General features: G+C 40.0%; 1 protein-coding gene across 1 annotated transcript; it reads right to left on the bottom strand.

Annotated features, from left to right (window-relative positions):
- Positions 1-310: 310 nt before the first annotated feature.
- dnaja2a (DnaJ heat shock protein family (Hsp40) member A2a) lies at positions 311-14,440 on the bottom strand. The gene is made up of 9 exons (XM_030048138.1): positions 14,363-14,440; positions 12,170-12,229; positions 8,887-9,116; positions 8,340-8,420; positions 5,126-5,259; positions 4,193-4,389; positions 2,272-2,416; positions 1,906-2,033; positions 311-1,473 (listed from the first exon to the last, which is right to left on the bottom strand). The coding sequence occupies exons 1-9, from the start codon at positions 14,438-14,440 to the stop codon at positions 1,285-1,287; spliced, it is 1,242 nt and encodes a 413-aa protein (XP_029903998.1). The 3' UTR covers positions 311-1,284.
- Positions 14,441-17,475: the final 3,035 nt, after the last annotated feature.

Below are 17,475 nucleotides of genomic sequence, written 5' to 3' on the forward strand. Positions count from 1 at the left end.
GGCATGAACCTGATGGGTTTTGTCCTTCCTCATCCTCAACATTAGTACACAAAGTGTTGTGCCCTCCCATTTGAAACTGAGACCTGCTGATAATCTTAACTATGTTTAAAGTATGGTCATCAATTGAAAATATAATACTTCATCTTCCAAAGCCATGTTTCCTGCTTCATGAAAGCTGATTTCCCTCCCAACTAACACTTGACACACAACGTCACACACCAGAGTGGTGTGTGACGTTGAGTCTGTTCTTACACTATTTAAAGAACTGAGTACCAACAGAAAATGGAAAAAAGCAAAGACACCACACAGGTTAGATGATTGATAATTCAACAATTTATTCAACAGCTTCATAAATGTTTCTTAAGAAGTGTTATTCAATGATGTCCACCCATTTGACTGAATGCTTGATAAGTGCAGGAACCAAAGCGGTTTTGTACATGCACAAGATCTCAGCACAGATACAGGCCATAGATTTGTCACTTCACTGTTCTTTTTTAACACAACTTTGAATACAGCAGCTGATAAAGCTTACCGACAACCAGTTCCATCAAATTATACACAATATTCAATATTGTTTGAATTTAAAATATAAAGAAAGGAAAACAAGTATAAACCTACAAAGAAAGTAAAGCAGTAAAAATCACACAGAAATAAATTCTAAGAATGGTGCTGAGTGAATGAAACCATGGAGAAATGAGTCCAGAGATGTGTGTTTCAAATCTCTCAGCTGCATGTCTGTATATGCACATTGGTTAGTTTTTAAATTAATTATTGTAAATACTATGAAAACAAAATGCAAGTCACACATTGAGCAAACAAGTACGGTCCCCTTCAGCATCTGATCTGGAGTTTAGAGGGCTGGGATTTGAACAGGGCCAACAGACTCAAGAATAAAGGCTCAGATTATAGGAATAACCCTGGATTATACAGGCATTAATGGGCCAACCACCTGTTTCAATACATTTCAGATATAATCTTTTTTTTTCTCAACGGGTACGGGGGAGAAAAAAAAAAACTTTTGTAATATCTGAATCTGTTTCAAACACAACATAACTGAAGTTTTCTGCCTGCCCTGACGCACAAATGTTTCCCAGACTGAGACAACATCTATTTGTCATAGTTTAATTTAGTCCCTGGTTTGTTTTGGGAACCACAAAGCCTCTCCAGTCTGAACCAAATTGTTTACTCTTCTGTGCAACATGCATATATTCCTCCCATGTGGGCTGCCATTCATGTATGTACGTATGTCTGTGTGTGTTTGTGTATATATGTGTATGTTTGAGCCTACTGGTGTGCACACTGCACGCCCGGCCCGTGGTGGCTGCCCTCCTCGTCAGAGCTGTCGTTGTAGGCCTCTCTGCGGCCACCAGCTGTTGAGCTCTGACTGGCGTCGTAGTCCTGCAGGTCGACTTCTTCCGTGTCCCCAGTGATGATTGGTGCCTCTGACCGCGATGGTAGCAGGTCCTCCAGCTCCTGCAGGGGTCAAAGGTAAACATGCTAGAGAGCACTGTAACAGCTGATATGTAATTCCACCATAGAAACCATTGCATTTAGGAGAAAATGACTTTTAAACAGCTGTCCACTGTAGTGACCGCTATGCGTCAAAGGGTTAAGGGGGTAAATGCACCCGAATTTGTTTTAACCCGACTAAACAAGGTGGTTGTGAAAGCCCACTGAACCTGCAGCTTCAATTATAGCGATTGGAAAGGGCTACAAAATTATCTTCCCTTTTTAATTGAATAATGTTTCACATCCAAGCAAAAATCCCATATAAATACTTCATGGAATAACTTCATAGCACAACAAAAATGTGGGTAATTAATTCAAACAAACTGTTATTGTTGCCAAGTCTCTAAAAACAGCTCTGACCAACACATGAAATGAATACTGAACATCTAAGCATACCGTGAGTTTCTCTGGGCTGATCCAGTTGTTGCTCGGGAACTGGACATCAAACTTGATATACAGATCTCCCTTCTCAAATGGGTTTCGGTACTGTGGCATTCCCTCTCCTCGCACCACCCGCACAGAGCCTGGAACACACACATTACAAAAAAAATGAGACATTTAAATGTTGGTCAGTGAGTGTAATGAAGTTTTCTGAAAGTGAGCAAGGTGACAGTCAACTAGTCTGTATCTTATTGTAGCTCAGCATCATCTTTCCTCGCAAATACCACAGTGAAGGAAATGGCAGGAGAGCAGAGAATGCGTGGCCTTGGTGTGTGAGGTAGAGTCCGAGTGTTACTTTGAAGCACCGGAGGTCAGACTCACCTGGCTCAATGACTTTTCCAGCAGGATACTTGACTACAATCTGTCTGCCGTCTAAATGTTTCAACGTGAACTGGAAGCCACACAGCGCCTCCACCAGGCCGATCTTGTGGACCATGTGCAGGTCGTTACCGTCTCGTCTGTAAGTCTGCACAGGGATAGAGAGAGAAGGTTAGATAATTGTTTGTTTTCTTGTCACCAGAAGCTATTTTTGTCCATTCAGCATAAATAAATAACATTAGTTCATGGAAATTTACAATATATGTGTTGTACAATGAACAACTGCAGCATCCTCTGGCTGGAACTGGTATTGCTACATTAATCAGCATTAATACAACACCACCAGCAAACCCTGTGTATAACTTCAGCTCTATGAGCAAGAAAGACAAATGCCTCAAATTAATTTTTCAAGTTACTACAACCCCTAACTTGTGCACTACTTCTAGTTATGTTTGGAATTAGGAATCTCATTTTAATCAGCTGCTTCATAATTCATGACGGCAATTACTAGTGGATGTAATCCCTTGTCCAAACTCTTGAGCAGTGTCCAACTCTGGCAGCACAGAGCTGTCAAGACAATCTGGTCATCAGCACTCAGTCAAGAGATCTGAAGCACCACATTTCACCAGCTGGACCCTTCTGTTCGCACATTTCTGTCTCAGACCTGATGCAATAAGCAAATGGCTGCCTAAGCTCTAGTGCAGGAAAAATCCAGGAGAGATTTATGGTGAGAAAGCTCACTGTAATCACCAAGTGTAAAAAGCAGTAAGCAGATCCGTCACATCGACTTTGATTAGGCTGCCTCACAGCAGCTCATTTAAACTGAACACTGGTGAGGAAACTGTTGGCTCAAACTTCCAAATGATGAAATGGATCCTGTAAAACTGTAAATCCTGTAAAACCATCATTAAAATTCAATCCTGTCTAATGTCACCAGTGGCAGGGGAGTTCACATCATTACAGCTGCACAAGCAATAAGGAATTTGACAGACAAAAAAAACCAAACAAACAAACAAAAAAGAAAACAATGGGTGACATTAGAGGTGACAAATACAACCATAAGCAGCTTGGCGGTTATGGTTGTATTCCATCTAGTGTGATGAAGTGTTTCAAATTCTAATGTTTGCCATGTTTTTATTACTTGTTTAAATGATCCAAGGGATTGCATATCAACCAAATTTTACTAGAGTTGGTAAAAAAAAATGAAACTTACAGGTCAGACAGGACTAATTTAATTGATAAATCAATGGGTACAGTTTAAGCAATAGTAGTCAGAGTGTTGCTTTATATTTTTCTCCTGCTACTTTCCCCCTGAAGGATCAGTATGGGCTGACTCCTATAGGTTGTGTTGTTGCTGCGATACAACTGTCTTGAGGGTCCACTTAATTCATCTTTTTTTCTGTCTTTTGAATGAGCAGGTGAATGGAAAACAGACATTTTCAGCCTTTTATCCTTTCTTCAGTGTACTTAAAAAGAAAAAAATGAAAAATGAGGTGCAGTCACTGGACAGTTGCATATGTGTTCCAACTTTTTTCTGTTGTTAAGACTGACTTAAATCCTTTGAAGTAGCTAGAGCGAGAAGAGGTGTGTCCCAATACTTTTGTCCATGTTGTGTATTTTGGATTAGCAGTCCAGGTGACTATGAGTCAACTAATGAGGGTATTTCATCATATGGACTCATATGATATCTAAGCAATAAAAGCTCAGCCTCAACTCATTGTATGTAATTTATTGTCTTTGTTTTTTCATGCTGGCAGGCCACTTGGCAAGCCCCAATGTTCCTTTTTTGTAATCTCCTGCACATTTTGCTTTGTTGTTATTTTTATTCACACAATGCTTGTGTATGTATTCCTTCGACTCCTCTCTGTCTCTCTGGATTTTATGTTTAGGATTCAAACTGAAGCACCGGGTTGCGTCCACCTACTTCGTGCTCCTTCTCCTGGAGGACGAGGACGATGTCTCCGGGTTCGACGCTGGGCGCCTGGTCCGCCTCTCCGCCGAATGTGATCTTCTGTCCGTGCTTCATGCCTTTGTCCACGTGCACCTCCAGGATCTTCACCTCCTTCACCACTTTCTTGCCCTCGCATTTTTTACAGCGGTCCTTCTCGCTGATGACTTCACCTGCAGGACATTAGAGAAAGTGAGCTGAGGGAGCAGTGCCTATTTTCTGTGTAATAACAACAATGATAATATTTATTCATGCAGCACTTCTTCAAAACAAAGTCGAAGTGTTTCCTCGGTAACTGTAACCTTTGAGTGACAATTCAACTTCTGTTCCATATCTGTCGCTGTTTGGGCCTAAGTTATCATTTAAGTTGAGATTCCAGTGCTAGAAAGACGTTGAATAATAATATATTAATAATAATATAATCATTAGATCTACAATACTGTATTTTTTTAGTTTTAGATAACAGTAAGATGTAGTTACAGTGCTTATTTTAGTTTCATATTTTCTTCTGCAGTGGTGGTAATTTCGTTGCCTTGGTGGCACACCACTGCAAAATGAACACCGAGGAAACATTATACAAAGTATCATAATCAAGAAAGATAAAACCAAATGACAAAATCAGGAAAACACAAATCACTATTAGGGTTGTAACTAATTTTCACTGCTGATTAATGATACCATTACTTTTTCGATTATCAACTACTCATTTAGCTACTATGAAGTATCCAAAATGATTGCTGCTCATTGGACGTTAGCAAGGCTCAAAGTGATGTCTTCAATATCACTTTTAAATTGATTAAAAAGGTCAGCAAATCTGTGCATCTCAGAGCTCTTCATAAAACTAATCAGCAAATGTCTGTTATTAATTTTGATCACTCAGATGAAGCAGCGCACAAATACAAGTCTCACCTTCTCCGTTACAGTCGGTACACACAGACTGCATCTGTTGCACCATCCCAGGAGCCAGCTGTCTGATCATGATGCGCATGCCACGCCCCCTACAGGTCACACACTTCTGTACAGCTCCTGTCTTGCCGCCCTGCCTGTATGCATGCATGTACACACGCACAGAGTAACTTGAGACACGCTTGGGATAAAATGTGCAACACTTTCTGCCACTTAAAGCAGCCAGGGTTCAAAATTAAGTTTTTGTATCACCAGACATTACGGGATACTGGATTTAAAAGTTACCACCCATTCTGAATTTCCACCAGCCAAAACAGTGTTAGGTAGGCCTATTGTTAATCATGAGTGTTTGGGCGATTTTTTGCATGATACAAGTAGCGTAGCTCCTTTAAGAGCTAACTTGTAGGCTGTGTGTGAAGCGAGTGTGTGGCTGAGATGGAGAGAGTGCAACAGAGAAGATGGTGGTGGGAGCAGAGAATATGAAGTCAGCAGTAGAGCTGTGAATGTAGCAGAGCAATGTGTGTACAGTTTAGCCTGTTTGTCAGTGAATAAATGCTACAACTGATTTTGCAAGACTGGGGATTCAATAAGCATTGAAACTTGTTAAAATATTCATAATGTGTATGTTATATATGTGTGTGTGTGTGTATGTGTGTGTGTGTGTGTGTATGTGTGAGTGTGTGTGTGTGTGTGTGTGTGTGTGTGTGTACAGCTGTGGCCAAAAGTTTTGATAATGACACAAGTATTGGTTTTCACAAAGTTTGCTGCTTCAGTGTTTTTAGATCTTTTTTGTCAGATGCTACTATGGTATACTGAAGTATAATTACAAGCATTTCATAACTGTCAATGGCTTTTATTGACAATTACATTAAGTTTATGCAAAGAGTCAATATTTGCAGTGTTGACCCTTCTTTTTCAAGACCTCTGCAATTTGCCCTGGCATGCTGTCAATTAACTTCTGGGCTACATCCTGACTGATGGCAGCCCATTCTTGCATAATCAATGCTAGGAGTTTCTCAGAATTTGTGGGTTTTTGTTTGTCCACCCGCCTCTTGAGGATTTACCACAAGTTCTCAATGGGATTAAGGTCTGGGGAGTTTCCTGGCCATGAACCCAAAATTTCAATGTTTTGTTCCCCGAGCCACTTAGTTATCACTTTTGCCTTATGGCAAGGTGCTCCATCATGCTGGAAAAGAGATTGTTCGTCACCAAACTGTTGGTTTGGATGGTTGGGAGAAGTTGCTCTCAGAGGATGTTTTGGTACCATTCTTTATTCATGGCTGTGTTCTTCGGCAAAATTGTGAGTGAGCCCACTCCCTTGGCTGAGAAGCAACCCGACACATAAATGGTCTCAGGATACTTTACTGTTGGCATGATACAGGACTGATGGTAGCGCTCGCCTTTTCTCCGGACAAGCTTTTTTCCAGATTCCCCAAACAATCGTAAAGGGGATTCATCAGAGAAAATGACTTTACCCCAGTCCTCAGCAGTCCATTCCCTGTACCTTTTGCGGTCTGTCCCTGATGTTTTTCCTGGAGAGAAGTGGCTTCTTTGCTGCCCTTCTTGACACTGGGCCATCCTCCAAAAGTCTTCGCCTCACTGTGCGTGCAGATGCACTCACACCTGCCTGCTGCCATTCCTGAGCAAGCTCTGCACTGATGGTGCCCCAATCCCACAGTTGAATCAACTTTAGGAGACAGTCCTGGCACTTGCTGGACTTTCTTGGGTGCCCTGAAGCCTTCTTCACAACAGTTGAACCTCTCTCCTTGAAGTTCTTGATGATCCGATGAATGGCTGATTTAGGTGCAATCTTACTAGCAGCAATATCCTTGCCTGTGAAGCCCTTTTTGTGCAAAGCAATGATGACTGCACGTGTTTCCTTCCAGGTAACCATGGTTAACAGAGGAAGAACAATGATTTCAAGCACCACCCTCCTCTTAAAGCTTCTAGTCTGTTATTTTATCTCAGTCAGCATGACGGAGTGATTTCCAGCCGTGTCCTCGTCAACACTCTCACCTGTGTTAACGAGTCAATCACTGACACGATGTCAGCTGATCCTTTCGTGGCAGGGCTGAAATGCAGTGGAAATGTTTTTTTGAGGGGGGGATTAAGTTCATTTTCATGGCAAAGAGGGACTTTGCAATTAATTGCAATTCATCTGATCACTCTTCATAACATTCTGGAGTATATACAAAATGCCATCATAAAAACAGAGGCAGCAGACTTTGTGAAAATTAATATTTGTGTGATTCTCAAAACTTTTCGCCACAGCTGTATGTATACATATACACTACTCACAAAAAGTTAGGGATATTCGGCTTTCGGGTGAAATTTCAGGATGAACCTAAAATGCATTATAACCTTTGCAGGTGAACTTAATGTGACCTTCTGTAAACTTCTGAATGCACATGTCCAACTGTTCAATGTTTCAGTACTTTTTGCACAAGTTGCTGTTCTCTAACAAGGAGTTTAACGGCAAAATTCACATCAGGTGTTTGATGCTCCAGCTCATCGAGGTCGTATTATTAGGGGATGGCTGCTGGAGACTGGGGTACCTCAAATGGAGTGGCCTGCACTTTCTCCATACCTGCATCCCATAGAAAACCTATGGGATCAGCTGAGTCGCCGTGTAGAGGCTCGGAGCTCTGTACCCCAGAACCTCAATGTCCTGAGGGCCGCCCTTCAAGAAGAGTGGGATGCCATGCCTCAGCAGACAATAAGTCGACTTGTGAACAGCATGAGACGTCGCTGTCAAGCTGTAATTGATGCTCAAGGGCACATGACAAGTTATTGACACTGACATTTTTGTTGTGGTATACCCACCACTGTTGTTGGCTTTTGTTTCAAGAAATTGTTTGAGATGAGGAAATCACCAGTGCATGCTTCTACTTAAATGCCCTACTTTCATGATATAATATCACTGTAGCGTGAACTTTTTACATTTTCCATAAATTTCACCCAAAAGCCAAATATCCCTAACTTTTTGTGAGTAGTGTACACACACACACATAAGGAGGAATGTGACTTCACTGCCTCAGACAGATGCTGTGTTATTTGTAGCCTGTATAGAGGTTGATTAATCAAATCATCTGCCAAGTTGGCTGGTAATTTCGCGTTACCTGCCAGAGATATTTTTACACGCATTTGGTGGGTGTTACTTTGAAACCCTGAAAGCAGCAGTAACAAAAACCAAAGCATGAGTGACTGAACAACTCACCCGTTACAAGTGCTACACAGAACATTCTTGCTGAGTTGTAATTTTGTTGTTTTCCCATTGTAAAGGTCTTCCAGGGACACTCTGTTTGAAAAGATAAAGATTGTTTAGCACCTGCACAGGTCATATTAGAGATTCTGGCTACACGTGCCTAACTTACATTCACAATCACACAGGGAGACACTTTGAACCTGTGAGTGTTTGCCTGAGAGAAAACATTTACACAACAGAACCCCCCCCCTTGTGGCCTTACCATGGCAAGCTTACATGTTTAGGTTTTATATCCATTTTGCATTATACTGTTGTTCTAGCCATAACTTATACTTATATCACACAAGGTGTATTTTTAACAATGTCACATGCCCATTTGGACTAAATGAAATTCACATGTTGTGTAACGCATTGTAGGCTTGTGTCATGTATTGTTTTTGTCACACTGTGGTCCTGAAGGAACATCATTTTGTTCTATATATGCGCACTGCATATAACTGAATGAAATGATATAATATAATGGATAATAATATAACTGAATCTGCTTGACTTGGCTTACTTGAGTGGATGGACCATGTCCTCTCCTCTCCTCCGTCCTCCATTTCGGGTCCGGCCCGCCTGGCCACCCATGAAGCCAAACAGGCCTCCGCCGAAGATGTGGGAGAAGATGTCGTCCATTCCGCTTCCACACCCGCCTCCTTCCCGCAAGCCCTGTTCTCCATAGCGGTCATACAGCTCCTTTTTCTCTGGGTTGGTCAGCACCTCGTATGCAAAGCTGATTTCTTTGAACTATATTTTGGTGAAGAAAGTTTGAAGAAGGTGGTGAGATGTAGTATCCAGAATGCAGAGTGACACAGGCCTTACTGGCTTTCACAGTGCAGCAGACATTTCAAAACGCTTGAAGCTAAAGGCACTATTGCATCATGCAAATGTTGCCAATGACTTGAATCCTCTCTGAAATATGGAAACTGAACTATCAGTAATGACTATGCAGTAAATGGAAATCAAAACAAACAAGAAAAAACTAGGAATAAACAATAAAGTTGCCATTCAATTTGTTCACATAGTTAAGTTGTCATTACATAACCTCAACACAATTTTGAATCAAGACTCAAAGACATAAACATCTTGAATTTTCTTTAAAACTAACATGTAGTAGATTTGAGAATCTAAGTATTAGGCTAACTCTGAGTCACATCACAACGTTGTTGAGGCAAAATTCCCCTAAAAGGTGAAAGCAGAGCCGCAAGTGGAGTCATCTTTCAGGTGAAATGCATTAAGGTCACACCTGTCCTTACTGCACAGTGAAGGTACAGTATTACAAGCAAGGATGCTTACCGAAAAAGTAATATTATTCATTAATCACCGCTCATTATTGCATCCCTTTGTTTCCATACACATACAAAACAACAAATTGGGTGGCTTCAACTCTACATGGTTAAAAATGGACAATTTACCTGGTTTTAATTATCAAATCTGGGCCAATGGCATTCCAGCTATGTGTCTGGTGCTTTTGTTAAGCAAAAACTACCGCAAACAAGCCTTGACATGTAATTAGAGGGCACCACAGAGTGCTGAGTAGGACGCAAAATTGAGACGGTAAAATTAAATAGGTGAAAAAACTGACTGGTTTTTGTTCCATCTTGTTGAGGGAAAACATTAAAAAATGTCTGTGAACTGGTCGATATGGACTACACGGTCTTAGGATTATGTACCATGTCTAAAGCAGAAATGGCCTCACTGCAACAAATTGCCAATGCACAAATTTGTCTAATTTGCAAGTGGTAGCACTTCAGTAGTAACTGGCAAAATTTCACTGTTTGTATTTGAAATCATTTTACAAAGTACAGGCAATTACGTTTTTTGGTTTGTTTGTTTGTTTTGTTTTACAGGAAGCAGGATTGGGAAACAACTTCTGGAATTATGCCCGGCCTTAAAAACATTAAAAACTCAGGTTGTTAAGTATTTCATGAAATGCTTGAAATGTGTTACTTCATAAATTTTGAAATTATTTTTTCAGAGGCATCACTGATAAATGGGAATGGGAGATTAACAGGTAATCTAGGGTGTTCAGAAAATAAATCTCATCTTCTCTCAGGTGAAACAAAAGGAGTTATGTCACAGACCTTGGTAAAATAATCATTTCACTTTTGTTTATACCCGTAACCATTAACAGGTTATGGTGCTGAAGTCCTCTCTGACAGAGCAGAATTTTACAAATACACTCTCCAACTCTGACACAGATTTGAGCAGAATAAATTATGACAATACAAATTATTTTCTGTGTTTAATTCAAGTGTATCAACTATTCCATTTTGTTAATTCACTGGGTAAGAGGTCATTTTGTATACCATTATTGTTAGTCCTCAAGTTATTGATCAGTCTGTCACAGAGTTAAAGATTCACTGATCACTACAACAGAGATCATTTGGATGCAAAAGTTCTCTACTTGGGGCATGTTTCTCACCAAGTGGTCATACTATAGGTTGCTCAAAAACACCAGATTAGTGACCAAAGAACACTGGTTGTTGTATTTTGGATTCTACACTGAATGTGACCCATACAGTACTACATATAAACACACTTGGAAGTGCCTTTTTCCCTGCTTCTCCAACATTGCCTGTTTTTCCACACTATATACTAACATAACCATCTAGTCAAGAATTACCCTGTACAAAGTGCCAGGCACCAAGCACATCATGTTAGGTGGACCAGGGAGCTTTATTATTATTTTTTTTCCTTTCTTTTTTGTGATGCACATCAAGGTTTAAGGTGTTCTTACCAGCCCAAAGTAATCTCACCAAAGCAGTAAAAGCTCCAGAGTTCAATATAACACAGCAAGTGTGAAAACTCCACTGACTGGCTAAACCCACCATTAATTAGCTGACCAACAACTATGACTCAAAGCACTGCTAAAGATTTTGGAAAATAATGGTCATATGCATTACACTTTCTTGAAGATAAATGTTATGAATATAAAAGTAGCTGCCAGCTGATATTGATTTAACCAACACTATAAACAGGTGAACCACCAGTGTGAGCGGCCTTACCATGTACTAGTACTTTTCATTGGTTTTCTACTGCAGAAAATTACAGTTAACCAGATTTCTCTTAATCCCTTACCTCAATTGTGGGAACCAGCATTTTACATGGCATTTGAGAAATCTGATTAACTGCCTGTGTGTGTGTGTGTGTGTGGTGAATAACCCAATTACTAATGTGCATGTCAAACCAGCGTATGACTGCAGTGGCAAAAGTAGCTGGCCAATGATTTAGCAGGAAAATGAAATAGAAAACAAACATATTACACAAAACAAAGTAGTGGAAAACTAAAATAAAATAAGCAATGAACAATTGCGGTATTATCTAAACATGCTGCCAGTAATTTTAATCTCAAGAGTGTATGTTAGAAGGTGGAAGGCAGAGTAATTGGACCTTCTTGGGTAACTTTGCCTTAAGCTCTTCTCATTACTCAGTGTCAGAGGTCAATTTTGGCCCAGGCTTTAACTTTTAATATCACAATGGTCCATCCACCACACGGCACTGCTAGTATCATCTCCACTCTTTTAAGTTACTTTACTGTCGAGTGAAAATGTCCCTTGCGGGAATCATCAACACTGGTTCATTCTTAATAAGCTAATGTTAAGTAATAAAAACTCAGCTAATGGGTGTCTAGTACTGGAAGCATGCACATTTTACCCATGTTCATTCAGAGAGCATTTAAATATTGTTCTCACAAGGGCTTTACAGGCCCACAGTATATACAAAACAAAAACCTAAACTCTAAATCCTTGTTTCACAGCTTACTACAGATTTTCCTACATCATGTGTTATATCCTTACCTTGTCTCCAGCATTTGGGTTCTTGTCAGGATGATATTCTTTTGCTAGTTTCCGGTAAGCCTGCGACAACACAGGGATGAACTTCATTAGCCTCTAGACAAACAGTGACTTGAATAACACAGGTCAATCTCTGTTTTCATCTACTGTTTTTGCAGTCACACAGGCCAAACCTGCTTATGGTTAACTTAACCCTCCTATAATCTTTAGGGTCATTTTGACCACATTCAATGTTGAACACCTCTAAATACATGATTAGCATTGTTTTTTGGGAATGACATGCAGCAAAGGACCTGAGGTCGGATTCGAACCCCGGTCGCTGCAATCGGGACTTCTTAGTCTGATTAACTGCCCGTGTGTGTGGTGGTACATGGTGCGCGCTCTTTACTGGTGAGCCACCGGGGCGCCCTGACCCAGGGCTTTTTCAGCTGTGTGAAACATACAACACATTAACATTTTTTAGACATTTGTTTTCTATGTTGTTTTGGATGACACTGTTGAACTATAACATGTCATTTATAATCATCAAAAAACACCCCTCTGCTTTAGGGCCGTAACGTAACCTGCAGTATGAGAACCACTGATAGGTAATGTGACAATTGGGAAGTTATATTTTATTTAAAGGGATTTAAAGGGATATTTAGGTTTATATTACTGTGGTCAAATAGGACCAAACTGATAAAAAAAGGTAGTAAATTTAAAGGTAACAGGAGGGCTAAACGGTAAATGTTCACTGGTGTAAACCAAGTATCACCTGACTAAAAGTGAAAGCGATGACAAAGATTCACTTGCACAACGTTTATACTGTCATAAAAACACTTCAAAATGTCCGACAATTATCACGCTAATGAAAACGGGAGTTAGCTAATTAGCCTGCCTTTGCTGACACAACCCCTAAGCCCACATTAAACCAGGGTAACCTGTTGTCTGCTTGCCGGAAGGTGAGCTGCTGGAAGCGGTGTGGTGTGGTGTCACCGAGCACGGGCGCTCAGAGCACGGGCTCCTGGAAGAGCCTCAGCCTCAGCCCCCTGACTAACACTGGCCACAGACAGGCTATCACTCTGCTTACAGACAGCCACACTGACGGTTAACTGTAACTAAGCAGGTATATCAGTAAGGCTTTATTTATACAGCACTTTTTAAAACACAATTTAGTGTTTCACACGTGGGGAAAATAAAGAACAAATGCACAGGAAAACAAATACATAAAACTACACATGAAAGAGCACAGACAGAGGACATGTAGGTCCTAAGTCAATCCAAAGATCTTTGACAAAGATCTATGGGAAGGTTTGCCTACAAATGAAAAATGAGTCTTAACTGCTGCCCTTTTACCAAGACTGACATGAGCTAAGCTAACTAAAGAGATGCACATTATGAACACGCATTTTTGACGCTCAAGGACCTGGTAAACAAAGACAAGGACTGGGGCAGACATCTGGTAGTATAACAGGTTAATTATATACATACATATACATATAAATATATACGTATGCATTTTCACATCAATGTAGTCTCTGGAATAATCCGGCTGATCCACAAGTCAAAGAATGCAGCCTGACTACCGGTGATGGTAGCAAACAGCCACTGACTGAGCTGTGAATCAAAGATCAAGGGATATCAGCTTCCAACCGCTCCTGTAATTTATTCTCGTGAAGAAAAAAAGAAAAAAAGAAAGAAAGAAAGAAAAAAGAAAAAGAAAAAAAGACAGTTTCAGTTTTCCTGTACAGATTACAGGAAAACTGAAACGGTCTCTTCCTGTAATGTTTGTCTGGCTTATGACGAACAGGTAATGTTAGCATCTGGCTAACCTGACGTCAGTCACTTGATTTGGTGGAAGCTAACGTTAGAAGCTAACAAACTGACATCAACGTCGCTGCTTTACTTTAAATCGTCAATCGAAAGCGGGTCCGTCTGTACTCGGTAAATTCAAGATCCTTTAAATACATCGTCTTAACACTGAGAATGACTTTGTGTTGTAAAACACCAGGTGGCTTACACAGATCTGAACACACGTCTGAACTTCTAGGCCGGTGGGCTGGCTAGCTAACCCACGTCGTAGCTAACATAAGCTAGCAGCGTAATGCTATAGCAACGCATTTCCTGATTGTTGCGATTCTAACATCTCGAAACTTAGCCTAGGGAATTAAAGCTGATTTTCGTGGTTTGCGCTCCTCGACTTAATTAGCTAATTACCTTTTTGAGCTCGTTCTCGGAGGCAGATGGAGACACGCCGAGGATGTCGTATAATTTCGTGTCGACAACATTCGCCATGGTGTTGCTGCGTTTGGTACTTCGGCGAGAAGGTGGAAGGAGAGAGAAAAGAGCCGGTGGAAAATATCTTGTTCGCCTCCTCCAGCTCCTTTCAGCTCGGCACTATCAGCGCTCTCTGCTGGCCCCTGGCGGTCGGAGTGCTTTTGCACAGGGTGTGTGTGTATTAGTTATTTATTTAGTTAAGTAGTTATTTATTGGGCCTCCAAATCAAGAGTTTTTTTTCTTAGTTCAAAGGCAGAATTTTGTGATTTTGATAGTATTTATGAATTCAATGTCAGAAATGTTTTTCTTGTGTCACCATTTTCTGACTTAAATCACAGAGCTCAGAATTTATTGTAAATTCTTAACTTCCATCTCTGACTTTTCCCCCCTGAATTTCCCCCCTCCCTTTAGATGCCCTACAGAGGAACAATAGGGCCACCCAAAAATTTAAAAAGAAATTCTGAAATTAATCTGAGAATTCTAGGAAAAAGTCAGAGGTCAGACTTTTTTCCTCAAAATTATGATTTCATTCCTACAAGTCAAAATTCTTACCATATTCTGACTATATTCTCATTTTTTGTACTTTTTAAAATCCTCTTCCATAGTGAATGCACACACACGCACGCACGCACGCACACACACGCGCACACACACACACACACACACACACACACACACACTGGATTTTCAGGTTTCATACTCAGACTTAATGAGGACTTACTTCCCTTTCTCTAATATATCCTAACTCTGTCTTGAACATTGCCCTGAGATCATATGTTATGGTGTGTTAATCTGCAGTCTGATGTAATGTCATGTTTTTGATGTTTTTATTTGATACAAATCCTTTGGACATTGTTGCTGTGTTTCAGAAACAGATACTTCATCCCACAGGTGTTGGCCATTGAGCTGTGTGCCTTCTGTTGCTACAGGTTTTCTTTTGCTTTGCAAGGCACTGATACTGATGAAGGCCATGAGAGAAAAATGTTTGAATGAAACTCGTTTGGATTTTTTTCATGTAACCCAAAGTGTGAACACTGCATTCTTTCACTGTTCATATTTTAACGTCAACACAACACTCTTCATAGAGGAGATTGTCTGCCTGTGTGTGTTTTTTTCTTCCTTCCAGAGACAGACATTCATTGTCCATATATGAAACATCAGGTGTGAAATAACACATTTTATGTCTGAGAACGTTACCTGTTAAAAATGTCTCCTAAATACAAAAGATCTCATCTAAAAATACGACCTGCACCCCATGATGTTGTTACACCATTATTATTGTATTAATTATTTTTGAAAAATGCCGTGTGGTTTTTGAGTTTGTTTCTTCCTGACCTGAGTGCACCGCCTGCTGGAAAATTGCTGCAACAGCATACAGCAGAACTAAATAGCAGAGAAATGGGATTACATTCAAAATGTAATTTATTAATAAGCTATTGTTAATAATTAACTCATTAACAATATTTGTTAATTCATTTACAGCTTTTACAGGTGCAAACATGGATAAGGTAGGGTAATGTTTTGTAGCTGAAACTTTTGGCTCTCATTCGTTAGGCTATTATATTGAACTTTTTTTTTCTTTTTTTGTCCATTTGATTTCAGTAACTACACATGGACAGAAAAGACATATCAAATGGTTGTTAGTTATTTCAGTGGTACGTACAATTTATCTATCTATCTATCTATCTATCTATCTATCTATCTATCTATCTATCTATCTGTCTATCTATAAGATGAAGTTTGAACCTTTCAGGATATTTAAAAAATAATGCAATGTAGACTGAATTAAAGAGACAGTGATTTCCTTATATGTGTCTTTACATGTTTCCCTTTTTTATTGTAATTACTGTAAGGCATAGGAGACCAAATTTAGATATTGCAGTATTATCTTGCCTGTGAGTGTGCTGTGTCAATTTGTTTAGTGCTCAAGACAAAGCACATATATCGTTATTATAATTTTAGTTTTTAAACAGTTGTCTCGATTTCTTAAACTAACATCAGCATCTAATTAAACAGTTTAACTGGTACACACTCACCATAAAATGTCTGCATACTGTATGTAGTAATGAGAGGGGACAGGGATATTCTGTTGTTCAGTTGTCATAATCTGTCATCATCATCCCACTGTAATATCTTGATTTTTCTTAAATACAGTTGGAGACTGTTTTTCAGGCCTTTATTAATCCAGGTCATAGACGACGACAGCCTTGTGTATCTGAAGGTCATATATTTAACCACAGGCCTTAAGCACTGGATAGGACAAATGCATAGTGACAGCAAAGGGTAGGTGAAATCTGAATGAGCAGAAGTGTTGTGTGTGTGTGTGTGTGTGTGTGTGTGTGTGTGTGTGTGTGTGTGTGTGTGTGTGTGTGTGTGTGTGTGTGCGTGTAACAGTCAGGCAGAGACAGACAGACAGACTGGAGATTTCTGTTTTGCCAGTGCTGCAAATTAACAAAGATTAATTTAACTTATTTGGAGCTTGACACTAATGAGGATGTGCACTGTCTGTATAAGCAACTAATAGTCTTCGAAGTGGAATCAATCATGGTGAATCAGTTGGATTTGATCTGCCACAGTCCAGTAAATTCAACCCGATAAAGTACTTTTAAGTTGGACATGATGCACCAAATTAGCAGCAATACATTTCATTAAGTGTCTCATGTTCAGAGGAATGTCCCAGGAGTGGAAATACATTTACATATACATATACTGTATATATATATTTATCTTCATGTCACAACACCTCCTTCATCTCTCTTACCTCACTGCCATCTTAAAGGCCTGAATTTTTTTTGTCATTTCTGCTTCATTTGACAGTCACAGTAGAGAGAGACGGGAAAGGCAGGGGAGAGAGAGGGGATGACATGCAGTAAACGGCCTGAGGTCGGCTTCAAACCCAGGATCAAGACTCAACAAGTGGTACATGCTCTTATCCAGTGAGCCACCGGGGCACCCCAAACACCAGGAGTTTGGAGGTTAAAATGGGATTATTAGAGACAGGAAGCAATCAGTGTTCATCACTGGTGAAAATAGGGATTAGCTGTATTTCACAA

This window comes from Myripristis murdjan, chromosome 3, assembly GCF_902150065.1.
Source record: "Myripristis murdjan chromosome 3, fMyrMur1.1, whole genome shotgun sequence".
Lineage (NCBI taxonomy): Eukaryota > Metazoa > Chordata > Actinopteri > Holocentriformes > Holocentridae > Myripristis > Myripristis murdjan.

Excerpts from the sequence above, each read along its gene's own strand:
- dnaja2a (XM_030048138.1), bottom strand. The coding sequence starts at position 14,440 with ATGGCGAATGTTGTCGACACGAAATTATACGACATCCTCGGCGTGTCT. Across the intron at positions 8,421-8,886 it reads GACATGGTCCATCCACTCAA|AGTGTCCCTGGAAGACCTTT; the intron begins GTAAGCCAAGTC and ends CTTTTCAAACAG. Across the intron at positions 2,034-2,271 it reads TGGAAAAGTCATTGAGCCAG|GCTCTGTGCGGGTGGTGCGA; the intron begins GTGAGTCTGACC and ends TGTGTGTTCCAG.